This window comes from Salvelinus fontinalis, chromosome 25 (assembly GCF_029448725.1).
Source record: "Salvelinus fontinalis isolate EN_2023a chromosome 25, ASM2944872v1, whole genome shotgun sequence".
NCBI lineage: Eukaryota > Metazoa > Chordata > Actinopteri > Salmoniformes > Salmonidae > Salvelinus > Salvelinus fontinalis.
In genome coordinates, this window is record NC_074689.1 from 9,671,726 (window position 1) to 9,698,655 (window position 26,930).

Consider the following 26,930-nt stretch of genomic DNA (forward strand, 5'->3'; position numbering starts at 1 on the left):
CCCTCCAGAGTCGCCCTCCTGTCCGGAGCCGCCCTCCTGTCCGGAGCCGCCAGAGTCGCCCTCCTGTACGGAGCCGCCAGAGTCGACCTCCTGTCCGGAGCCGCCAGAGTCGACCTCCTGTCCGGAGCCGCCAGAGTCGCCCTCCTGTTCGGGGCCCGCTGCAAGGGTCCCCAGTCCAGGGTCGGCGGAGACCTAAGTGGACCAAGACTAAGGTGGAGCGGGGTCCACGTCCCGCGCCAGAGCCGCCACCGCGGATAGATGCCCACCCAGAACCTCCCCTATATCTTTAGGTTTTGCGGCCGGATTCCTCACCTTTGGGGGGGGGGGGGGGGGTACTGTCACGCCCTGACTTTAGTTATATTTGTTTTCTGTTTTGTGTGAGTACCTGACAGAACTGTTGCGTTTTGTTCCACTTTTGTTTTTTAAAGTACTTCACCAGCTACGTAGTTGCCGTAAAAATACAGCAAATATGCAACTAATATTGTATTTTTACAGTTGAACTGTATTTTCAAAAGTACATTTACACAAACATACTGTATTTTTACTGTCAAATGTAGTTGTTATTGCTGTAAAATGACAGCAGGGATGGTGGGACTGTCACGTTCCTGACCTATTTCTGTTAGTTTGTTGTATGTGTTAGTTGGTCAGGACGTGAGTTTGGGTGGGCATTCTATGTTTTCTGTTTTTTTATTATTATTATTATTATTATTATTTTATTTTACCGTTATTTTACCAGGTAAGTTGACTGAGAACACGTTCTCATTTGCAGCAACGACCTGGGGAATAGTTACAGGGGAGAGGAGGGGGATGAATGAGCCAATTGTCAACTGGGGATTATTAGGTGACCATGATGGTTTGAGGGCCAGATTGGGAATTTAGCCAGGACACCGGGGTTAACAACCCTACTCTTACGATAAGTGCCATGGGATCTTTAATGACCTCAGAGAGTCAGGACACCCGTTTAACGTCCCATCCGAAAGACGGCACACTACACAGGGCAGTGTCCCCAATCACTGCCCTGGGGCATTGGGATATTTTTTTAGATCAGAGGAAAGAGTGCCTCCTACTGGCCCTCCAACACCACTTCCAGCAGCATCTGGTCTCCCATCCAGGGACTGACCAGGACCAACCCTGCTTAGCTTCAGAAGCAAGCCAGCAGTGGTATGCAGGGTGGTATGCTGTTTCTATGTTGGTTTAAGGGTTGCCAGGTATGGCTCTCAATTAGAGGCAGGTGTTTGGCGTTTCCTCTAATTGAGAGTCATATTTAGGTAGGTTGTTTTACAGTGTTCGTTGTGGGTGGTTGTCTCCTGTGTCAGTGTCTGTATGTTACGCCACACGGGACTGTTCTTGGTATGTTTGTTCGTTCGGTTTTTGTGTAGTCAGTTTTCCTGTTATTGCGTTCTTCGTGTTATATGTAAGTTCGTATAGTTCAGGTTTGTCTACATTTGTTTTGTTATTTTGTTTATTATTTCAAGTGGTTTCGTTTCGTGTTTTTTCCGTCTTGTTTTATTAAAATTATGTCATCACAACCCGCTGCGCCTTGGTCGAATCACTACTCCTCCTCTTCGGTTGTAGAGGAGGAGGAATACCGTTACAGAACCACCCACCAAATAACCAGAACCAAGCAGCGGTGTAACGGGAGGAAGGGACAGCGCAAGAAGGAGGAATGGACATGGGAGGATGTTTTGGACGGTAAAGGTTGCTACACATGGGAGGAGATCCTGGCTGGAAGGGATCGCCTCCCATGGGAACAGCTGGAGGCACTGAGGAGAGCAGAGGCAACCGGAGAAGGAAACCGGCGTTATGAGGGGACGCGTCTAGCACGGAAGTCCGAAAAGCCAATGAGTACTACCCAAAAATGTATTGGGGGGGTGGTTAAGAGGTAGTGGGCCAAGGGCAGGTAGGAGACCTGCGCCCACTTCCCGGGCTAACCGTGGAGAGCGGGAGTACGGGCAGACACCGTGTTACGCAGTAGAGCGCACGGTGTCTCCTGTACGGGTGCATAGCCCAGTGCGGGTTATTCCACCTCCCCGCACTGGTAGGGCTAGATTGAGCATTGAGCCAAGTGCCATGAAGCCGGCTCTACATATCTGGCTACCAGTACGTCTCCTTGGGCCGGCTTATATGGCACCAGCCTTACGCATGGTGTCCCCGGTTCGCCTACATAGCCCGGTGCGGGTTATTCCACCTCCCCGCACTGGTCGGGCGACGGGGAGCATTCAGCCAGGTAAGGTTGGGCAGGCTCAGTGTTCAAGGGAGCCAATACGCCTGCACGGTCCGGTATTTCCGGCGCTACCTCCCCGCCCCAGCCCAGTACCACCAGTGCCTACACCACGCACCAGGCTTCCAGTGCGTTTTCAGAGCCCTGTTCCTCCTCCACGCACTCTCTCTATGGTGCGTGTCTCCAGCCCAGTGCCTTCAGTTCCGGCACCACGCACTAAGCCACCTGTGCATCTCCAGAGCCCTGTACACACTGTTTCTTCTCCCTGTACTCGTCCTGATGTGCGTGCACTCAGCCCGGTGCCACCAGTGCCGGTACCACGCACCAGGCAAATAGTACGCTTTGAGAGTCCAGTGTGCCCTGTCCCTGCTCCCCGCACTAGGCTTGAAGTGCGTGTCTCCAGTCCGGTGCCTCCAGTTCCGGCACCATGCACCAGGCCTACAGTGCGTCTCAGCCGGCCAGAGTCTGCCGTCTGCCCAACGGCGCCTGAACTGTCCGTCTGCCAAGCGCCGCATGAACTACTTGTCTGTATTGAGCCTTCAAAGCCGCCCGTCTGCCATGAGCCTGCAAAGCCGCCCGTCTGCCATGAGCCTACAGAGCCTTCCGCCAGACTGGAGCCGCTAGAGCCTTCCGCCAGACAGGAGCCGCTAGAGCCTTCCACCAGACAGGAGCAGCCAAAGCCTTCCGCTAGACAGGATCAGTCTGAGCCATCCGTCTCCGCAGCGCCATCTGAGCCATCCGTCTCCTCAGCGCCATCTGAGCCATCCGTTTCCTCAGCGCCGTCTGAGCCATCCGTCTCCCCAGCGCCATCTGAGCCATCCGTCTCCCCAGCGCCGTCTGAGCCATCCGTCTCCCCAGCGCCGTCTGAGCCATCGTCTGCCCAGTGCCGTCTGAGCCATCCGTCTGTCCCGAGCCATTAGAGCCGCCCGTCTGTCCCGAGCCGTCAGAGCCGTTAGTCAGTCAGGAGCCACTAGAGCCATTCGTCAGTCAGGATCTGCCAGAGCCACCAACCAGACAGGATCTGCCAGAGCCGCCAACCAGACAGGATCTGCCAGAGCCGCCAACCAGACAGGATCTGCCAGAGCCGCCAACCAGACAGGATCTGCCAGAGCCGCCAACCAGACAGGATCTGCCAGAGCCGCCAACCAGACAGGATCTGCCAGAGCTGCCAGCGAGCCATGAGCGTCCAGAGCCGCCAGCGAGCCATGAGCGTCCAGAGCCGTCAGCCAGCCATGAGCGTCCAGAGCCGTCAGCCAGCCATGAGCGTCCAGAGCCGTCAGCGAGCCATGAGCGTCCAGAGCCGTCAGCAAGCCATGAGCGTCCAGAGCCGTCAGCCAGCCATGAGCGTCCAGAGCCGTCAGCTAGTCATGAGCGTCCAGAGCTGCCATGTATCCAGAACTGCCCCTCAGTCCAGAGCTGTCTTTCTGTCCGGAGCTGCCCTTCAGTCCGGAGTTGCCCCTCCATCCTGAGCTACCTCTCTATCCTGAGCTACATCTCTATCTACCTCTCTATTCTCACCTACCCCTATGTCCTGAGCTACCTTGTCCCGGAGCTGTCCCTTTATTTTGTGTTGCCTATATTAGGTGGGTGGAATAGAGGGGTGGTCATTCTGAGGGTGATTAGCAAGCTGGGATTGACTATGGTGGGGTGGGGACCTCGTCCTGAGCCTGAGCCACCACCGTGGTCAGATGCCCACCCAGACCCTCCCCTAAACTTTGTGCTGGTGCGCCCGGAGTTCGCACCTTAAGGGGGGGGGTTATGTCACGTTCCTGACCTATTTCTGTTAGTTTGTTGTATGTGTTAGTTGGTCAGGACGTGAGTTTAGGTGGGTATTCTATGTTTTCTGTTTCTATGTTGGTTTAAGGGTTGCCTGGTATGGCTCTCAATTAGAGGCAGGTGTTTGGCGTTTCCTCTAATTGAGAGTCATATTTAGGTAGGTTGTTTCACAGTGTTCGTTGTGGGTGGTTGTCTCCTGTGTTAGTGTCTGTATGTTACGCCACACGGGACTGTTCTTGGTATGTTTGTTCGTTCGGTTTTTGTGTAGTCAGTTTTCCTGTTATTGCGTTCTTCGTGTTATATGTAAGTTCGTATAGTTCAGGTTTGTCTACATTTGTTTTGTTATTTTGTTTATTATTTCAAGTGGTTTCGTTTCGTGTTTTTCCCGTCTTGTTTTATTAAAATTATGTCATCACAACCCGCTGCGCCTTGGTCGAATCACTACTCCTCCTCTTCGGTTGTAGAGGAGGAGGAATACCACTACAGGGACTCAACAGGCAGTTAGTGATTGTAATTGTACAGGATACATATTACAGTAAAATCTTGTAAAATGCTATACTGTGAGTACATTTTATACTCAACATCATGGGAATTGAACTTACAACCTCCTGGGATTTTAAACTCTAATCTTCTGTTTGCCAGCAACTACAATGCCACCAGGTCTGTGGAGCTGACAGAGATTGGCCTGACAGATTTATTGTCAATAATATATTTCTGCACTTTGCTAAAAAATGTGCTCAGAATAAACTGAATACTTGTCCGATTACCTGACAACACCAACTTAAAAATAGCAGTGCTCAGGGACAATTGACGTAAAGTTTGCATAATCTCCCTGGAGATTTTAACTTGAAACCTCTTGGTCACAAGTGCATCAATGTTTCTGCAGTGCCTCCAGGTACATATTTATTACCAAGAACATACTGTATATCCACACACTCTCTAAAAAAGGGTACAGTTAGGATAAAGTGTTGTTCCCTGGTGTACAAAAAGGTCAAAGGTACCTTCAGAGGTACACATATGAGCTTGCAAGTTCAAATCCCAAGAGCTTATGCAAACTTCACGTCAAGTGTCCCTGTGCACTGCTATATGTTGTTGTGTTCAGAAAATTGTACAAAGACCTGGCGGTGTAGAAGGGAGTTCAGTTAATTTTCAACCAAGAGTTTCTGAGGTCAAATCCCAGAGAAGGTTGAGTCTCAAGTGTGCTCATAGTAAGAACTTTACAAGAATGCTACTTTTGACTAAAAGTATCAAGTTCACTCAACAAGTGATTACATTCAAATGTGTCAGTTTCACTTACTTTACCAGGTTGAAATAACTTTAGATTAGACTTGACTTGACATTTTAAGGCGGCAGGGTAACAAACTTGTTGAGGTTGACTCAACTAGTTTTTTTTTACAGTGTACTAGACAGGTAATTTGTATATTTTAACTATCTAGCAAAAAAAGAGGGCATCAAAAAGGACTCATCATACAGCAACCATCAGCCATCCTTCAGAACACATGTTAACCCTCACCTTTTCCCTTCTCTATTATCTTGCTTCCACCTATCTTCTATTTGGACTGCACAACTTATGAGCACAATAGTGCCTAGATGTCAGATGTCATTTTGACGTGTTCTAAAGATACCATGTTGCCATTAGGTATAATAAGGACGGCCTTGCCGAACATGGACCGCGAGGTGAAGGAGCAGTACCAGGTACTTATCCAGGCCAAGGATATGGGAGGTCAGCTGGGAGGTCTGGCTGGGACCACTACCATCAACATCACCCTCAGTGACGTCAATGACAACCCACCAAGGTTTTCCAAAAGTAAGTGAGAGAGGGAGGGGGGTGCTGTTCTGTGTATGAAGTTTACTTTAAAGTTCCATGTAGACATCTGTTAAAAAAGCATGTTGATAATATCGGTTTTAATATTCCTGCTTGATTTTTTTATTGTATAATTGGTTATAATGCTGATTCCCACTGGGCAGATATCTATGTTCTTTCCATGTCTTATATATTATATATTATTTACTTGTAGCTTAGTACCTTTCCACATAAACAGACTTAGGTATTTACCTTCCATTAATCCATTAGTTTTCACTTGCAGTGTTGTTCAACTCAAATGGGAGCTGATGCCTGTAATAAAATTGCTGGAATTATTTACTTTAAGCCTCAAACAAATCAATTCAATGAAATAGTTAATCAGTGCAAAAAGTAAGATGCAGGAGGCAGGCCAAACATACAGATTGTGTAATTGTGTAAGATTTTGCTATTCATTCATTTATTGATCTATGAAAGTAAGCATATTTGAACAACATGGATCAATGCAACAACTGTGAATATCTGTAATGCCCGAGGTATAGTGGATGAACAGGAGTCAAACGCAGGAGACAGAGAGTTCAGAGTAGCGTTCAAAATTGAATTACCCACACGGGTGCAAACACGACGCTACTCAAAAAAACAAATGCTTCACCCCAAACAGAGTGAGAACCACGGAAAATACCAACACGATACCCAGACACAACAAGAATGTACAGAGTGTACACACAACAATCCCGCACACCCAGCAGGCCGGGCTGCTGGGTAATAAAGCCCCACAAATCACCCTAACCACAAACAGGTGCACCTACTCAACAAAAAGGGAGGGGGAGGAAAAGTCAGTAGCAGCTAGTAGGCCGGTGACGACGACCGCCAAGCGCCACCCGAACAGGAAGGGGAGCCACCTTCGGTGGGAGTCGTTACAATATCCATATTTCTGAATATTGCCTTTATACATATATTTAAGACCACTCTCCAAAACCCTGTAATTGAACATGAAAGGTTAATGGAATACTGCAAACATGCAATTGTGACTCAGTATTCTGCTCTGGGGCCTCACGTATAAACGTTGCGTAGGCACAAGAAAACGACGCCACTTTCCTAGCAAACTTTGGGATTTATAAAAAAAAAACTAACTTGACGGGAGAATATGCGGTCCTCCACGGACACTTTGACTCATACTTACGCACATAAACTGGGGTAATGACAAACTGCGACTCTGATGGCGGAAGGATGAAACACTTTGAAATTGATACCATTGTGTAAAATACATTTAAATATTACCTCTCACGTAATATATATAAAGAGTTCCCTGGAGTGCACACAAAAAAACACACACAAAACACAATTTAAGATAATAAATACAAACGGAAATATGGTTTGCAACAAAACACTCAAATATGTTGTTTACATTTACATTTAAGTCATTTAGCAGACGCTCTTATCCAGAGCGACTTACAAATTGGTGCATTCACCTAATGACATCCAGTGGAAATGTTGTTCAGTTTAATTGAGAATCATATTTAATTGGATCTGTAATTATTAAACAATACTTGCATGTTATGAAATGTATTCTCATAAATAATAAGGTGAACAGTAGGACAAATTACGTTTAAACTGATGCCGTTTTCGATGCCTCAGGCGGGCAGATCCGAGTGCACAGTTTCATATATCTTTATCACATGTTCGTTGCGCAGAACTGTCAATGTGATAATGGCCCTGTCATTGTCAGTTACAATCAGGGTAATTACCACACCTGAAGGTGTTACGCAATTGGGTAGCTTTGACAATCAAATGGGTGGGTATAAAAAGGCATGCAATTACAATGCGTAATGATGCACAATGGCTGCTTTGGCACTGTTGGAAGATTTGGCTAGTGGAAGAATTCGGAGAGAGCGAATTCTCAGAGACAAGCAAGATTTACTTGCCAATGATGATTAGTGGCTTATGAGCCGGTACCGATTACCAAGAGCTGTTCTCTTGGATCTCTGTGCTGTAGTGGGCCCAGCTTTTTTTTCTGCAGCACCTGCAGAAACCAAGCCGTGCCTGTCACACTTCAACTCTTTGGCAACCTCGATGGTGTCTCTCTGCGTTTGCAGGACTGCATCTGTGAGGACACGGCTGCTGGAGGGTTGTGACGCACAAGGTGCTGTGGAGATGCCGGAGCTGGGCGCACTCAGCTCCTGCTCAGCTGCAGCACCACCGACCCCAGTGGAACACGCAGCGACTAAAAACAATCGAAAATGTCACAATTGTTTGTGTAAATAAATGTTTAAACTTGAATGCATTTGGTTTACTCTTTTCAAACGAGGGAATACTAATTACATACCTGGATCATCCGGTGCATCTTGCATGTCTGTGTCCCCTCCACCTACGTCGCTACTCCACTCAGGAGGGATTCCCCTATAATACCGACAAGTCGCATCAATGGGGTTGAGCTCCGGTGTCCCCTTTCCCCCGCCTGTGGCACAAACCCTTTGTCTATGTAAGGCTATGCACCTTTTGGCCTCCACTTTTATGTCGGACCATTTCTTTTTTATTTCTGAGAGGGTCTGACCTTCTGAGCCAGCAGCATACACAGCATCCGCCACATGCTGCCACTAACGCCTTTTTGGCATTTGTAATGCCCACACTGTGTCCACCAAACGATATATGTTTTCTTGCTTCAACCTCTCCATTTCACACTGGGTGAAATTTCTTTTTTTAGCCTTTCTGTCAGGATTTGCCGTCATTGTCGTCTAGCAGTCAGTATGGATGAATATTAATTAGAGGCGTTTCCCTGACTATTTATAGGCAACAATGGGTGTTAAAAGGGTGGGACAAGACGCTCGCTCACGTGCGCAGAATTCTGTGTTGATTTTGGTTTATAAAGGGAAACCGGCGTGGGACGTGCGTGCACACTGTGTTATAAATCAAAATATTTTTGTGCGTAAGAACGTTCTGTTTCGTTCGTACGCCACCTTTGACGTGAATCCTCCGCACAGTTTTATAAATGTGGCCCCTGGTCTTTGGATATTTTTTATATGACTTTTACGACAGGCTACTTAGGTAGGTAGTCACTCCACTCTAATAATACTATGATATTTCCATAATGATGTTACAGCACCAAGGTTCAGACCAGGGGGGAAGTCGTCTGTCCTGTCTTTATGTCTGCTGCTCTCTCTCCCTTTCTCTTGCTGTATTGCACAAATAATTACCATGCCAACAATGCCAATTGGCAGATGCAGTTGCTCTGCTGCTCACTTCCAAACTATTTAGGGACACACTGAATAAATTATCAATAAAATGCCAGAAGTTGAAAATGAACTCTAGATCAATCTATTTGTTTTTTTTTTTTCTGTAAGGTTTCTTTCACCTGAGAGTCCCTGAGTCCTCTGCAGTGGGTTCTGCTGTGGGAAGGATCAAAGCTCATGACTTGGACATTGGGAAGAACGCGGAAGTAGAGTACAACATCGTACCGGGGGACGGAGGCAACATGTTTGACATCATCACCAATGAACACAATCAGGAAGGAATCCTCATTCTCAAAAGGGTAAGGGTCTTCATCAGTCACGTGATGGCAATTTAAATCAAAGGACAGGATTATAGTAATGGGCTGGAATGGAATGATTGGAATGGTAGCATACACATCAAACACATGTTCCCTTTCAGTCAGTCCACTTCGGTACAACATACTATGGGGAGTCGCACTCTCGCAAGGATCTACATCGCACCTGACAAGGCCTATCTTGACGATTGGCTGATCGTGGTCACAACAGACGCATCCCCCCAAGGGTGGGGTGCGCTGTGTAAGGGTTACTCAATTCGGGGAGTATGGACGGTGTCACGGAGTGCTTGCTATATCAATTACCTGGAACTTCTGACAGTGTACGTAACTCTCAGTCAGCTCTCACAAGCGTACTCAATTTGACTGGCGCTTGTTGAGAGATTCCCAAAGGCTGGAGCATCACTTCACGAGCTCAGGGCATGCCCACACCAGCATGCATTTGCATTTGTGCTGCTATAGCCCCTTGCTTTAGCTACCGTCATGGAGTTCGGTAAATATTTTCATAAAGAAACTGATAAAACACACAGGTGCTAAATCAAGGTGACTTACAAAGATGAGGAACAAGAGTGATTGTGATGTAATGTAGTGTCCACAACCAAATAACCATTGTGGAATCCGAAAAGACAGCATGATGGTGTACTTACTATGTGGACATGATAAAAGAAAGGAACGAGGTGGGTTGATTGCTACTTTGACATTTAGTTAAGTATTTATAAACTAAAAATCAGATCTCTTAAATGTTTCGTTTATTTTAGTTCTATTATCTGTACAATAGCCATAATTGATATTGTGCCCATTAGGTCTTGCACATTCCCACGTTCAAGAAGCTTTTGATAGTTTTTTTTGTTGCCTAAAAACCTTTAGGCCTACCCATAGGAAAATAAAAAAACAACTCTGCATCTCTGCGAAGCCTGGCAAGACTGGCCAAAAGGATGTTTAGCATCCCCAGTGGCTCTGCAAGTGTGGAGAGGATATTCTCTGCTGCTGGTTGGCTCTCCAGGCACCATCACATGAGCCTGAAGCCACAGACTGGCCAAACTCGTGTTTCTAAGGCACTAATAAGTCCTTTTTTGTTTAATTTTTTATTTAATTATGAGTAAGTCACAGCATATATGGGCAATGTATAGACTACATAATCATTTAATACAACAAAATGTTGTTTTTTAAATGGTGAGCTCTTTATGTCCCTACCAGCCTCGTGTCACACTCACAAATGCTTCACAATGTATTTCTTAGTAGGCTATAGCCTTGACATAATTTAAATAATATAGCCTAATTATTGCTTTTCTTTTCTTTTAGGCTACATGTCTGGCTCTTATGCTGTTATATACTGTTTAATATTACAGGTAGCCTATTTGAAATGATGTTGGCTTCTTAGATTTACCTTTTCATGTTATTTCAAATACTTTTCATTCAAATCCATATGGTTTGGTTTCAAAAACAATTGTAGGTTCAGGTATTCACAAAAATAGATGGGTGTTGGTTAAATTGTGATTTAAATTAATGGAGCGAATTTGGAGTGGGAGTTTTATTTCCTGTGTACTCAAAGCGTTTTTTAGCAGAGTGGTAGGAAATGACATGGAGCACCAGAGCAGTGCACGGGATTTCAAATCAAGTCCATTTTTTTAAGTCGCATGCACCGAATACAACAGGACCTTACAGTGAAATGCTTACTTACGAGCCCCTAACCGACAGTGCAATTTCAAAAATAAGGGTAAGAATAAGAGATAAAAGTAACATGTAATAAAAGAGGAGTAGTAAAAAATAACAACATATACAGGGGGGGGGGGGGGGGTGTACCGGTACAGAGTCAATGTGCAGGGACACCGGTTAGTTGAGGTAGTATGTACATGTAGGTAGAGTTAATTAAAGTGACTATGAATAGATGACAACAGAGAATGGCAGTGGTGTGGAGAGGGGGGGGGGGGGGGGCAAATGTGAATTGTCTGAGTAGCCATTTGACTAGATGTTCAGGTGTCTTATGGCTTGGGGGTAGAAGCTGTTCAGAAGCGTCTTGGACCTGAACTTGGTGCTCCGATACCGCTTGCTGTGTGGTAGCAGAGAGAACAGTCTATGACTATGGTGGCTGGAGTCTTTGACAATTTTCAGGGCCTGGTATAGAGGTCCTTGATGGCAGGAAGCTTGTCCCTAGTGATGTACTGGGCAATTCGCACTACCTTCTGTAGTGCCCTGTGGTCGAAGGTTGAGCAGCTGCCATGCCAGGCAGTGATGCAACCAGTCAGGATGCTCTCGATGGTGCAGCTGTAGAACCTTTTGAGGATCTGAGGACCCATGGCAAATCTTTTCAGTCTCCTGAGGGGGAATAGGTTTTGTTGTGCCCACTTCACGACTGTCATGGTGTGCTTGGACCTTGTTAGTTTGTTGGTGATGTGGACACCAAGGAACTTGAAGCTCTCAACCTGCTCCACTGTAATGAGAATGGGGGCATGCTCTGTCCTCTTTTTCCTGTAGTCCACAATCATCTCCTTTGTCTTGATCACGTTGAGGGAGAGGTTGTTGTCCTGGCACCACACGTCCAGGTCTCTGACCTCCTCCCTATAGGCTTTTTTGTTGTAGTCGGTGATCAGGCCTACACTGTTGTGTCATCGGCAAATTAATGATGGTGTTGGAGTCGTGCCTGGCCACGTAGTAATGAGTGTACAGGGAGTACATGAGGGCTGAGCACGACCCCTGAGGGGCCCCTTTGTGGAGGATCAGTGTAACGATCGTCTGTGGTGGTAGAAGGATCGGACCCAAGCGCAGCGTGGTTAGTGTTCATCTTATTTTAATACATCAAAACTGAACACTACAAATACAAAAAACAACAAACGTGAAAACCGAAACAGTTCTATCTGGTGCAGACACACAAAGACTGAAGACAACCACCCACAAAACACAATAGAACACAGGCTACCTAATATGTTTCCCAATCAGAGACAATGACTAACACCTGCCTCTGATTGAGAACCATATCAGGCCAAACGAGAAACCCCACATAAAAACAGAAAACATAGATCATACCCACCCAACTCACGCCCTGACCACACTAAAACAAAGAAAATACCAAATAACTATGGTCAGAACGTGACAATCAGTGTGGTAGATGTGTTTTTACCTACCCTTACTACCTGGGGCTGGCCCTTCAGGAAGTCCAGGATCCAGTTGCAGAGGGAGGTTTTTAGTCCCAGGGTACTTAGCTTATTGATGATCATGGAGGGCACCATGATGTTGAACGCTGAGCTGCATTCAATGAATAGCAGTCTCACATAGGTGTTCCTTTTGTCCAGGTGGGAAAGGGCAGTGTGGAGTGCAATAGAGACTGGATCAGCTGTTGATCTGTTAGGGCGGTATGCAAATTGGAGTGGGTCTAGGGTTTCTGGGATGATGGTGTTGATGTGAGCCATGACCAGCCTTTCAAAGCACTTCATAGCTACAGCCGTGAGTGCTACGGGTCAGTAGTCAATTAGGCAGGTTACCTTAGTGTTCTTGGGCACAGGCACTATGGTGGTCTGCTTAAAACATGTTGGTATAACAGACTCAGACAGGGAGAGGTTGAAAATGTCAGTGAAGACACTTGCTAGTTGGTCAGCGCATGCTCGCAGTACACATCCTGGTAATCCGTCTGTGTAGACCTTGTGAATGTTGACCTGTCTAAAGGTCTTAGGTCTTACTCACATTGGCTGCGGAGAGCATGATCACACAGTTTTCTGGTACAGCTGGTGCTCTCATGCATGTGTCAGTGTTATTTGCCTTGACGTGAGCATAGAAGTAGTTTAGCTCACCCGGTTGGCTCGTGTCACTGGGCAACTCTCGGCTGTGCTTCCCTTTGTAGTCTGTAATGGTTTGCAGGCCCTGCCACATCCGACGAGGTTCAGAGCCGGTGTAGTACGACTCAATCATAGTCCTGTATTGAAGAGTTGCCTGTTTGATGGTTTGTCGGAGGGCATTGCGGGATTTCTTATAAGCTTCCGGGTTAGAGTCCTGCTCCTTGAAAGCGGCAGCTCTAGACTTTAGCTCAGGTCAGATAATGCCTATAATCCATGGTTTCTGGTTGGGGTATGTACATACGGTCACTGTGGGGACGACGTCATCAATGCACTTATTGACGAAGCCAATGACCGATGTGGTGTACTCCTCGATGCATTTGGATGAATCCCAAACGTATTCCAGTCTGTGCTAGCAAAACAGTCCTGTAGCTTAGCCTCTACTTCATCTGAGCACTTTTTTATTGACCAACCACTCAACTCCTCTTACATGCTCTGCCCCACGTGGTTGTCGGGAGGCATGTGCAGGTCAATTCCGACAACATGACGACAGTGCCATACAGTACATCAACGGGCAGGGGGGACTCAGTCCCTCCCCCTCCTCACCTTGGCTCGCTCCTTGTTGCTGTTGAGCAGTGCACATTTGCTCTCACTTCAGGCGATGCATGTTCCCATTTGCCTCAACTCAAGCGCAGATCTGCTATCCAGGGGATGGGGTGCTCTTCCACAGGAGTGGAGACTACACCCCTAGGTGGTTGCCCAGATATGGGAGAGGTTCGGCAGTGCCCCATTGGGAACGGATGTTCTGGCGCACCAGTGGCCTCAGACCTTCCTTAACGCGTTTCCGGCAGTGGTTCTGATTCAGCCCATGTTGGAGAGGGTGCGGCGGGAGGGCTTATCATTCATTCTTGTGGCTCCCCGTTGGCCCAAGGTTCCTTGGTTCACAGCGATCATTTACCTTTTGAGGTGGGGACCAGTGGCAACTCACAATTATTTAAGTTATTATAACAAATTAACTTTTTAACCAGCATGCACTAAGGCAGGTTGATTTTTTAAATGTTATTGTTTTTAATATCCGTGTTTTTGCATTGAGTGATTGATTAATCTTATGCTACACAAAGATAAATCATATACATTTGTCTAAACTAATCCAATAATTTTGTCATTATGAATGCAGAAATTCCAGTGGGAAAATTCCTGGAAATCGTCCAACAGGATTATACTTTTTTTATCTGGGAATTTTGGAAAACGTAGTGGAATTTTTTTAACCCTACTTGCAGGCCACTGTATTAGGGTAAAGCGAGGCCTCAAAATAAGGCCTTAAGATACACTATATAATCAAAAGTATATGGACACCCCTTTAAATTAGTGGATTTGACTATTTCAGCTACACCCGTTGCTGACAGGTGTATAGAATAGAGCACACAGCCAAGCCATCTCCAAAAACAAACATTGGAACTACAAAAATTCCTTAAAATGTACTTAGGAAAAAAAGTTAATTTGTTATCTGTTAATAAAAAATGTGACTTCTCATTTAGTTTGGAGTCAGTACCACATAAACATTTGAAGTAATATTGACTTTTCATTGACTTTGAGTTCAACTTACTAGAAGTATTTGCGTTAACTAAAGTCGCTGTCCGTACTCCTGCGGACAGTATCTAATTAGCATAAAATAAAATCCCAATAAAAATCTGTCAGTCTAAGCTAGAGATATATGAAAGGTGACAGAGCTAGAGCGGTGTTTGTCAGACCATGAGACATCCCAAAATTGGTCTTCTCACAAAATCATCTGTAGCATTGCTCTAGGATGCCCATAGGCCTCGCAATACTCATATGAAGGTCCCCCAGTACCAGTTGAAAAAATGAATGGGAGTATATATGGAGACTGATTAGTGCCAAAAATAAGGGGTTAAATACATATAAAAAATAACATTAAAAAATATATATTTCTTATATCTCAGATATAGAACAGACACTCAGAACAATTGTTCAAAATTAAGTTTGTTCTAAGTAGTGAATCGGTTATTCAATGCATTTGTATGGGCTATTAGCAGTAAGGTCCAAATTACTTTTTCATCTAATAATATTTTGGGGGATTCTTCAATGGGTCTTAAAATTCTAAATCAAATAGCTAATTAATCATTGGTATGACCTTCTTAAAACAATTACATATAGCTTAGTAGAACCCCACCCCCCCTCCCCCAGCTTAGGCAGGGTTTAGACTCTTATGGGTTAAAAATGCCTTGGGGTTTACAGCGTATGAGCCGTCCTCCTCTTACCAGCCTCCGTGGCTTCAGTCACATGAGCTTGTAAACTCATTAGTATCAGTCCTCCAGGGGATTGGGTATACAGTCTTTTATGACTTAAATACCTTGCAAAAACTCTCCCTTTGGCTCCGCAGGATTGGAAGGCTGAAAATTCTTTGTTACACAAAGAGACTTCGCCTCCAAAAAGTTCAACATCAAACAATAGACACTGGGACAATATATTTCAACATCCGAATGTTGGGAATGATGAGAGATGGAATATGGAAAATTAATATCATTAAAATTATCAGAAAGATGTTATAACGGAAACATTGTAACTTTAAGAGCTTTCACACTGTATATATGAAACTATTTTTGAAAAGTTTAAAATGTAATTTTAGCCTAGTAAATGAGAATTCTGTTTCATGCAAACGTGTGCCCAGTCAGTAGCCATGCCCAAGTGAGCTCAGAGTTTGTCAACATGACAGAATGCCCTCAAAGACAAGAGTGCTTAAAAGGACTTGCTAACAAAATTTACATTAGACCAAAACATGCCAGGTTGCTGCCCGGCGTGTAAAGTGGTCCTAGCCGTACCCTGAATTATCAACCATTGAGACCAGAGAACGTGAGACCATGGCCCACACGTTGAAATGGTTAAAAAGACTGAACCAAACATTCACAGTCTGCAGCTGTGCATGTAAAGTAGTCTCGGACATTTGACCAAAGACGATAGGAAAGAACAGGTCCTCTCACCACCGCGTGGTACGCCTGAAGTATATATTCTAACGGACACTCCCAGACAGAAGAAGCCTACAACAAACGACATTGTAACTTCTGGTGGACAACCAGAGACTTTCATCGAACCACTTCCCATAGACGGATCGAGTGGTTTCAAATCAAATCCAATTGTATTGCTCACATACACATGGTTAGCAGATGTTAATGCGAGTGTAGCGAAATGCTTGGTGCTTATAGTTCCGACATTGCATTAATATCTAACAAATAATCTAACAAATTCACAATGACAACATTATACACACAAATGTAAAGGGATGAATAAGAATATGTACGTATAAATATGGGGATAAGCGATGGCTGTGCGGTATAGGCAAGATGCAGTAGATGGTGTAGAATACAGTATATACAGTACATATGAGATGAGTAATGTAGGATATGTAGACATCATTAAAGTGCCGTTGTTAAATCCATTTATTAAATGTATTGAAGTGGCCAGAGATTTGAGTCTGTATGTAGGCAGCAGCCACGCTATGTTAGTGATGGCTTTTTAACAGTCTGATAGCCTTGAGATAGAAGCTGTTTTTCAGTCTCTCGGTCCTAGCTTTGATGCACCTGTACTGACCTCACCTTCTGGATGATAGCAGGGTGAACAGGCAGTGGCTCTGGTGGTTGTTGTCCTTGATGATCTTTCTGGCCTTCCTGTGACATCGGGTGGTGTAGATGTCCTGGAGGGCAGGTAGTTTTCCCATGGTGATGCGTTGTGCAGACCCCACTACCCTCTGGAGAGCCTTGCGGTTGTGGGCAGAGCAGTTGCCATACCAGGCAGTGATACAGCCCGACAGGATGCTCTCAATAGTGCATCTGTAAAGGTTTGTAAGTGTTTTAGGTGACAAGCCACATTTCTTCAGCCTCCTGAAGTTGAAGAGGCACTTTTGCACCTTCTTCACCACGCTGTCTGTGTGGGTGGACCATTGCAGTTTGTCCGTGATGTGTACGCCGAGGAACTTAAAACTTTCCACCTTCTCCACTACTGTCCTGTCAATGTGGATGGGGGGATGCTCCCTCTGCTGTTTCCTGAAGTCCACGATCATCTCCTTTGTTTTGTTGACATTGAGTGAGAGGATATTTTCCTGACACCACACTTCGAGGGCCCTCACCTCCTCCCTGTAGGCCGTCTCGTCGTTGTTGGCAATCAAGCCTACCAATGTAGTGTCATCTGCAAACTTGATGACTGAGTTGGATGCGTGCATGGCCACGCAGTCATGGGTGAACAGGGAGTGTAGGAGTGGGCTGAGAACGCACCCTTGTGGGGCCCCAGTGTTGAGGATCAGCGGGGTGGAGATGTTGTTTCCTACCCTCACTACCTGGGGGCGGCCTGTCAGGAAGTCCAGGACCCAGTTGCACAGGTCGAGGTACAGACGCAGTGCTGAATGACGAGTTTGAATAAATCAAATGGCCACCGTACTATTACATTGACCCACCCCCCCTCAATTTGTTTTGTACACTGCTGCTACTCACTGTTTATTATCTATGCATAGTCACGTCACCTTTACCTACATGTACAAATTAGCTTTAACATGTACCCCCGCACACTGACTCGGTACCAGTACCCCATGTATATATAGCCTTGTTATTGTTATGTTATTGTGGTACTTTTTAGAATTTTTACTTTACAATGTAAGAAATAATACATAAAAAAAACAGAATGCTGCAAAGTTTCCTAAGGACTAGAAGCGCGACAGCCCTCTCTGTCGGTGTCATCTTGCTCAGTAAGCCAGCAACCTTCCCGCTAGCCATGATTGACTGAGATAATGAGTGGACTGGACAAATATATAACTAACATTGCACATGACTAGCTACTAATAGTACACTTTAACTTGAAATGAAAACCACTATCTGACTAAATTAGAAACGTGTAATATCTGAAAATGTAGCTAGACTATCTTACCCACATAGATGGATGGACGCTTCTCCCACTCTGTCATGGATGCCATGGTTGTCCTCAGTTTGAAGATGTAATCCAGAGACAGGTGTTTCATACAACAGCATTCTGGGACTTCTGTTTTTGACACCATCTGCAAATTTGCAATCAAACGACAGAATGTTCTCCATTTCCTTAGCTATCTGTTCATTTTTGTTTTTTAATTTAATTTTTTACTTTAGTTTATTTGGTTAACCTGTCTAGGATCAGCGTGGCGCTAGCGGCACACCCCCCCCCCCCCCCACTGAAAAACCAGTGCCGCGAAATTCAAAAAAAATATATTTTTAAAATATTTAACTTTCACACATTAAAGTCCAATACAGCTAATGAAAGACACAGATCTTGTGAATCCAGTCAACATTTCCGATTTTTAAAATGTTTTACAGGGAAGACACAATATGTAAAGATGTACATCTATTACCTAAAAACACATTAGCATAATCCACCATCTTTTATTTGTCCACCAACACCAGTAGCCATCACCAATTCGGCTAAACTAAGATATTTATAGCCCCTAACCAACAAAAAAACTCATTAGATGACAGTCTGATAACATATTTATGGTATGGGATAGGTTTTGTTAGAAAAAAGTGCATATTTCAGGTAGATGGCATAGTTTACAATTGCACCCACCATCACAAATGGACTAGAATAATTACAATGAGCAACGTGTTTACCTAACTACTAATCATCAAACATTTCGTAAAAATACACAGCATACACGAATCGAAAGACACAGATCCTGTGAATACAGACAATATTTCAGATTTTCTAAGTGTCTTACAGCGAAAACACAATAAATCGTTATATTAGCTTAGCACATAGCAATTAGCAGCCCAGCATTGATTCTAGCCAAAGTGAGCGATAAAAGTCAACATCGCCAAAAGATATTAATTTTTTCACTAACCTTCTCAGAATTCTTCCGATGACACTCCTGTAACATCACATTACAACATGCATATACAGTTTGATCGAAAATGTTTATATTTAGCCACCAAAATCATGGTTAGACAATGTGAAATGTAACTCAGCTGGTCAGAATTTGTCCTTGCGCCACTTAGACAGTGATCTACTCTTATACATAAATACTCATAAACGTGACTAAAAAATATAGGGTGGACAGGGATTGATAGACAATTTAATTCTTAATACAATTGCGTTATTACATTTTTTAATTTATCCTTACTTTTCAATACAGTTTGCGCCAAGCGAAGCTACGTCAAAAAACATGGCGTCCTAAGCCACTAAAATGTTTCGACAGAAACACGATTTATCATAATAAAAATGTCCTACCTTGAGCTGTTCTTCCATCAGTATCTTGGGCAAAGGATCCTTTCTTGGGAGAAATCGTCTTTTGGTGGAAAGCTGTCCTCTTGCCATGTGGAAATGTCAACTACGTTCGGGATGAACTGAAAAGCGTGCCCAACTTTTCACATCGTTGCAAAAATAAATGTCCCAAAATCGCACTAAACGGATATAAATTGCTATAAAACGCTTTAAATTAACTACTTTGTGATGTTTGTAACTCCTATAACGAGTGAAAAGATGACCGGAGAAATATAACAGGCTAAACTAACGCTTGGAACAGGAGAGGGTCGGTGTCTTCCACGCGCGTTACGCAGCAAGAAAAGACTTGCTAGCTAAAGGTTTTTTTCATTTGTAGGGCCTGTGAACGAGCAATCGACCCCGTTGGAATCGTCATCACGTAAAGGCATCCAGGGGAAGACGTAAGAAGTGTCCGTATAGTCATAGCAACGACAGTGCCCTTTTAACTGACTTCAGAAAAGTGGCCAACATTTCTCAAATCTGACTCCATGTCAGGGAAATTGCTGTAGAATGGGCTCTGTTCCACTTAGAGACAAAATTTCAACTCCTATAGAAACTATAGACTGTTTTCTATCCAATAATAATAATAATATGCATATTGTACGATCAAGGATTTTGTGGGAAGCCGTTTAAAAAATTAGCCACATTAGCATAAATAGTCTAAACAGCGCCCCCATCCCCAACAGGTTAATATTTGCTTACCTCTCCTTGAACTGCACTGTTGGTTAAGGGCTTGTAAGTAAGCAGTTCACGGTAAGATCTACACTTGTTTTATTCGGCACGTGACTAATAAAGTTTGATTTGATCATTCAAGACTCAAGACCAATCCAATCCAAATCAAGACCAATCCAAACTCATCAATTGGTTATGTCCAGCTCACTTATTATCTCAGCCAATCATGGCTAGCAGAAAGGTTGCTCACTTTTTCTGTGGCTAAACCAACTAGGCTCATAATTTAACAATTGTATTTGTATTTACAGACAGCCCACACGTTTGTTATTAAGGCACATTAAAGTTCACAAGTTCCAGAAGCCATTTCTGCCAAAAAAAACACCTTTTGATAAAAAAAAGTTTACATTCAAACGGCTCTCCTGTGAAGTAGTGACGTGCAACATATGCCTAGATTCCTGAAATTAGTCACATATTTACTTCCATTAATTTCTTCAACTGGGACCTTCAAATGAGTCTTGTGTGACCCGTGGGCGTCCTAGAGAAAAACCAACATGTTCGTGCCCTTTCCACAAAGGGGTCATATTAGTTTGTAGGCCAAACCGTTGGAACACTACCGTAGATTTTGTGAGAAGATGAGAAGTTTTTCATGGATGTCTCATAGTCTGACAAACATTGCTCTTGAGCTGTCACCTTTCACAGCATATGCGGAAGTACGACATCAGCGAATGCGGTAGATTGAGACGCATCCAATGAATAAAAGAACAGATATCTCTAAACTGACAGATTTCTAAGGGGATTAAAACAAAAATGCTAATTAGATTTCCACGGTGGCACAGATATCGACTTTAGGGGGTAAAAATATATACCAGTCAAATGTTTGGACACACCTACTTTATTTTCGCTATTTTCTACATTGTGGAATAGTGAAGAAATCACAACTCTGAAATAACAAATGGAATCTACTTCTGATCTGGAATCCATCTACTGAAGATAGCCAGCTAACTGCCTACCAGCTATCAGTTAGCAAACCATTGTTAGCGGTCATCAGCTAACCTTTAGCTCGGAAAGCTCTCGCTAGTTCGAACAACGTGACTAAAACCAGAGCATAACGGACCTATTTCTCTCCATATCCCCGGATTCCTACCGCAAACTCTGAACATTTTCGTCTGGATCTTCGCAACTAGCTAACCACAATCCCGGGTGACCACTCCTGGCTAGGGTTTCCATCCCGGAGCAAGCACCAATTAGCCTGAAGCTAGCCCGGCTAGGGCTCCTGTGCTACCACTGAAGCCCACTCCTGGGCTACAATATCCGGACCCCTTTACTGCCGGTACGGAGCACGGAACCCCGCCGATCCTCTACGACTGGAATACCGACATAATCTGCCCGAGGACTCCAACAGGCCCCTCAGGCGTGACGCCCGCTGAAGGCCCATTCTGCTAACCTACTAGGCCTGCTAGCTACCTAGAGCTACCTGGAACCCTACTAATTCCACGACTGGTCTATCGACGTCACCGCACGAAGAGGCAAAAACAGACTTCCCCCCCATCGCGACGTCCCCCAAAGGCTAACTTTCCTGCCCCGGTCTGCTAACTGCTAGCTTATCTTGCAGCTAGCGCAGCCAGGAAGCTAGCACCAGTTAGCAAACACAATTCTACAATTCACAACCTCTCTTTCGCCATCGCCATCCGGCTTGGATTCTCTGTCGACACGACCACGTCTGGTCTGCAGACGTGCCCTCAACCGGTGCCCTCAACCGGCCTCCGTCTGAGCAGACCCCTTCCGTCTGAGCAGACCACCCCCCGGGCTACTAACTTTAAACGCGTGCTAGCTTAGTGGAGGCCTCACTGCTCCATCTACGGCTGCCCCCTGGACACTATGATCACTTGGCTATATAGCTGATGCCTGCTTGACTGTCCATTAATTCACGGTACTCCATTCTGTTTATTTGTGTTTTATCTGTCGGCTCTGTGCTTTAACTCAGGATCTGTGTGTAGTTAATCCGACCCTCTCTGCCTAGTCGTCGCCATTTTTACCTTCTGTTGCTGTGTTAGCTGACTAGCTGCTGTTATCTCACCTGTTGTTTTAGCTAGCTCTCCCAATCATGACCTGCAATCACTTTATGCCTTATTGTATGTCTCTCTCAAATATCAATATGCCTTGCATACTGTTGTTCAGGCTAGTTATCATTGTTTTGGTTTGCAATGGACCCCGTAGTTCCACTCTCCGTACCTCTGATACCTCCTTTGTCCCACCCCCCACACATGCGGTGACCTCACCCATTGAGACCAGCATGTCCAGAGATACAACCTCTCTTATCATCACCCAGTGCCTGGGCTTGCCTCCGCTGTACCCGTGCCCCACCATACCCTGGTCTGCACATTATGCCCAGAATCTATTCTACCATGCCCATAAATCTGCTCCTTTTATTCCTTGTCCCCAACGCTCTAGGCGACCAGTTTTGATAGCCTTTAGCCGCACCCTCATCCTACTATTCCTCTGTTCCTCGGGTGATGTGGAGGTAAACCCAGGCCCTGCATGTCCCCAGTCACCCTTATTTGTTGACTTCTGTGATCGAAAAAGCCTTGGCCTCATGCATGTCAACATCAGAAGCCTCCTCCCTAAGCTTGCCTTACTCACCGCTTTAGCACACTCTGCCAACCCTGATGTCCTTGCCGTGTCCGAATCCTGGCTTAGGAAGGCCACCAAAAACTCTGAGATTTCCATACCCAACTATAAAACTTTCCGTCAAGATAGAACTGCCAAAGGGGGAGGAGTTGCAATCTACTGCAGAGATAGCCTGCAAAGTTCTGTCATACTTTCCAGGTCTATGCCCAAACAGTTCGAACTTCTAATTTTAAAAATTAATCTCTCCAGAAATAAGTCTCTCACTGTTGCCGCCTGCTACCGACCCCCCTCAGCTCCCAGCTGTGCCCTGGACACCATCTGTGAATTGATCGCTCCCCATCTAGCTTCAGAGTTTGTTCTGTTAGGTGTCCTAAACTGGGATATGCTTAACACCCCGGCAGTCCTACAATCTAAGCTTGATGCCCTCAATCTCACACAAATCATCAAGGAACCCACCAGGTACAACCCTAAATCCGTAAACATGGGCACCCTAATAGACATTATCCTGACCAACTTGCCCTCCAAATACACCTCTGCTGTCTTCAATCAAGATCTCAGCGATCACTGCCTCATTGCCTGTATCCGCCACGGGTCCACGGTCAAACGACCACCCCTCATCACTGTCAAACGCTCCCTAAAACACTTCTGCGAGCAGGCCTTTCTAATCGACCTGGCCCGGGTACCCTGGAAGGATATTGACCTCATCCCGTCAGTTGAGGATGCCTGGTCATTCTTTAAAAGTTACTTCCTCACCATATTAGACAAGCATGCTCCGTTCAAAAAATGCAGAACCAAGAACAGATATAGCCCTTGGTTCACTCCAGACCTGACTGCCCTCGACCAGCACAAAAACATCCTGTGGCGAACTGCAACTGTTCAGGGAAGTCAGGAACCAATACACGCAGTCAGTCAGGAAAGCAAAGGCCAGCTTTTTCAAGCAGAAATTTGCATCCTGTAGCTCTAACTCCAAAAAGTTCTGGGATACTGTAAAGTCGATGGAAAACAAGAGCACCTCCTCCCAGCTGCCCACTGCACTGAGGCTAGATAACACGGTCACCACTGATAAGTCCGTGATAATCGAAAACTTTAACAAACATTTCTCAATGGCTGGCCATGCCTTCCTCCTGGCGACTCCAACCTTGGCCAACAGCCCCGCCCCCCCCGCTGCTACTCGCCCAAGCCTCCCCAGCTTCTCCTTTACCCATATCCAGATAGCAGATGTTCTGAAAGAGCTGGAAAACCTGGACCCATACAAATCAGCTGGGCTTGACAATCTGGACCCCCTATTTCTGAAACTGTCCGCCGCCATTGTCGCACCCCCTATTACCAGCCTGTTCAACCTCTCCTTCGTATCATCTGAGATCCCCAAGGATTGGAAAGCTGCCGCTGTCATCCCCCTCTTCAAAGGGGGAGACACCCTGGACCCAAACTGTTACAGACCTATATCCATCCTGCCCTGCCTAGCTAAGGTCTTCGAAAGCCAAGTCAACAAACAGATCACTGACCATCTCGAATCCCACTGTACCTTTCCTCGCGGGTGCACCTCAGCCACGCTCAAGGTACTAAACGATATCATAACCGCCATCGATAAAATACATTACTGTGCAGCCGTCTTCATTGACCTGGCCAAGGCTTTCGACTCTGTCAATCACCATATTCTTATCGGCAGACTCAATAGCCTCGGTTTTTCTAATGACTGCCTTGCCTGGTTCACCAACTACTTTGCAGACAGAGTTCAGTGTGTCAAATCTGAGGGCATGTTGTCCGGTCCTCTGGCAGTCTCTATGGGGGTACCACAGGGTTCAATTCTCGGGCCGACTCTTTTCTCTGTATACATCAATGATGTTGCTCTTGCTGTGGGCGATTCCCTGATCCACCTCTACGCAGACGACACCATTCTGTATACTTCCGGCCCTTCCCTGGACACTGTGCTATCTAACCTCCAAACGAGCTTCAATGCCATACAACACTCCTTCCGTGGCCTCCAACTGCTCTTAAACGCTAGTAAAACCAAATGCATGCTTTTCAACCGTTCGCTGCCTGCACCCGCACGCCCGACTAGCATCACCACCCTGGACGGTTCCGACCTAGAATATGTGGACATCTATAAGTAGCTAGGTGTCTGGCTAGACTGCAAACTCTCCTTCCAGACTCATATCAAACATCTCCAATCCAAAATCAAATCTAGAGTCGGCTTTCTATTCCGCAACAAAGCCTCCTTCACTCACGCCGCCAAACTTACCCTAGTAAAACTGACTATCCTACCGATCCTCGACTTCGGCGATGTCATCTGCAAAATAGCTTCCAATACTCTACTCAGCAAACTGGATGCAGTTTATCACAGTGCCATCCGTTCTGTTACTAAAGCACCTTATACGACCCACCACTGCGACCTGTATGCCCTAGTCGGCTGGCCCTCGCTACATGTTCGTCGTCAGACCCACTGGCTCCAGGTCATCTACAAGGCTATGCTAGGTAAAGTGCCGCCTTATCTCAGTTCACTGGTCACGATGGCTACACCCACCCGTAGCACGCGCTCCAGCAGGTGTATCTCACTGATCATCCCTAAAGCCAAAACCTAATTTGGACGCCTTTCCTTCCAGTTCTCTGCTGCCTGCGACTGGAACGAATTGCAAAAATCTCTGAAGTTGGAGACTTTTATCTCCCTCAACAACTTTAAAAATCTGCTATCCGAGCAGCTAACCGATCGCTGCAGCTGTACATAGTCCATCTGTAAACTACCCACCCAATTTACCTACCTCACCCCCATACTGCTTTTATTTATTTACTTTTCTGCTCTTTTGCACACCAGTATCTCTTCTTGCACATGATCATCTGATGATTTATCACTCCAGTGTTAATCTGCTAAATTGTAATTATTCGATTTATTGCCTACCTCATGCCTTTTGCACACATTGTATATAGATTCTCTTTTTTCTACCATGTTATTGACTTGTTTATTGTTTACTCCATGTGTAACTCTGTGTTGTTGTCTGTTCACACTGCTATGCTTTATCTTGGCCAGGTCGCAGTTGCAAATGAGAACTTGATCTCAACTAGCCTACCTGGTTAAATAAAGGTGAAATTAAAAAATAATTTAAAAAAAATCATGTAGTAACCAAAATAGTGTTAAATATATAAAAAATATTTTAGATTCTTCAAAGTACCCACCCTTTGCCTTGATGACAGCTTTGCACAATCTTGGCATTCTCTCAACCAGCTTCACCTGGAATGCTTTTCCAACAGTTTTAAGGAGTTCCCACATATGCTGAGCACTTGTTGGATGCTTTTCCTTCACTCTGCGGTCCAACTCATCCCAAAACATCTCAATTGGGTTGCGGTCAGGTGATTGTGGAGGCCATGTCATCTGATGCAGCTCTCCATCAACCTTCTTCTTGGTCAAATACCTCTTACACATCCTAGAGGTGTGTTGGATCATTGTCCTGTAGAAATACGAATGATAGTCCCACTAAGCGCAAACCAGATGGGATTGCAGAATGCTGTGGTAGCCATGCTGGTTAAGTGTGCCTTGAATTCTAAATTAATCACAAACAGTGTCACCAGCAAAACACCATCACATCCTCTTACATGCTTTACGGTAGGATCCACACATGCGGTTGTCAACCGGTCACCTACTCTGCGTCTCACAAAGACACGGCGGTTGGAACCAAAAATCGCACATTTGGACTCAGCAGAACAAAGGACAGATTTCCACTGGTATAATGACCATTGCTCGTGTTTCTTGGCCCAAGCAAGTCTCTTCTTATTACTGGTGTCATTTAGTAGTTGTTTCTTTGCAACAACTCGACCATGAAGAACTGATTCACGCAGTCTCCTCTGAACAGTTGATGTTGAGATGTGTCTGTTCCTTGAACTATCTGAAGCATTTATTTGGGCTGCAATCTCTGAGGTTGGTAACTCTAATGAACTCATCCTCTGCAGCAGAGGTAACTCTGGCTCTTCCTTTACTGTGGCGGTCCTCATGAGAGCCAGTTTCATCATAGAACTTGAAGAAGAACTTGAAGAAACTTTCAAAGTTCTTGAAATGTTCCTGATTTACTGACCTTCATGTTTAAAAGTAATGATGGACTGTCATTTCTATTTGCTTATTTGAGCTGTTCTTGCCATAATATGGACTTGGTCTTTTACCAATTAGGGCTATCTTCTGTTTACCAACCCTACCTTGTCACAACACAACTGACTGTCTCAAATGCATTAAGAAGGAAAGAAATT

At 45.1% G+C, this 26,930-nt stretch overlaps 1 protein-coding gene across 2 annotated transcripts in view; it reads left to right on the forward strand.

Annotated features, from left to right (window-relative positions):
- Positions 1 to 26,930, forward strand: part of LOC129822822 (cadherin-12-like) — a 232,722-nt gene that overhangs the window by 151,191 nt on the left and 54,601 nt on the right. For both annotated transcript variants that reach the window (XM_055881255.1, XM_055881256.1), the window contains exons 5-6: positions 5,637 to 5,804; positions 9,140 to 9,327. In XM_055881255.1, coding sequence (XP_055737230.1) covers positions 5,637 to 5,804; positions 9,140 to 9,327 — 356 coding nt within the window. The remainder of the gene's footprint in view (positions 1 to 5,636; positions 5,805 to 9,139; positions 9,328 to 26,930) is intronic.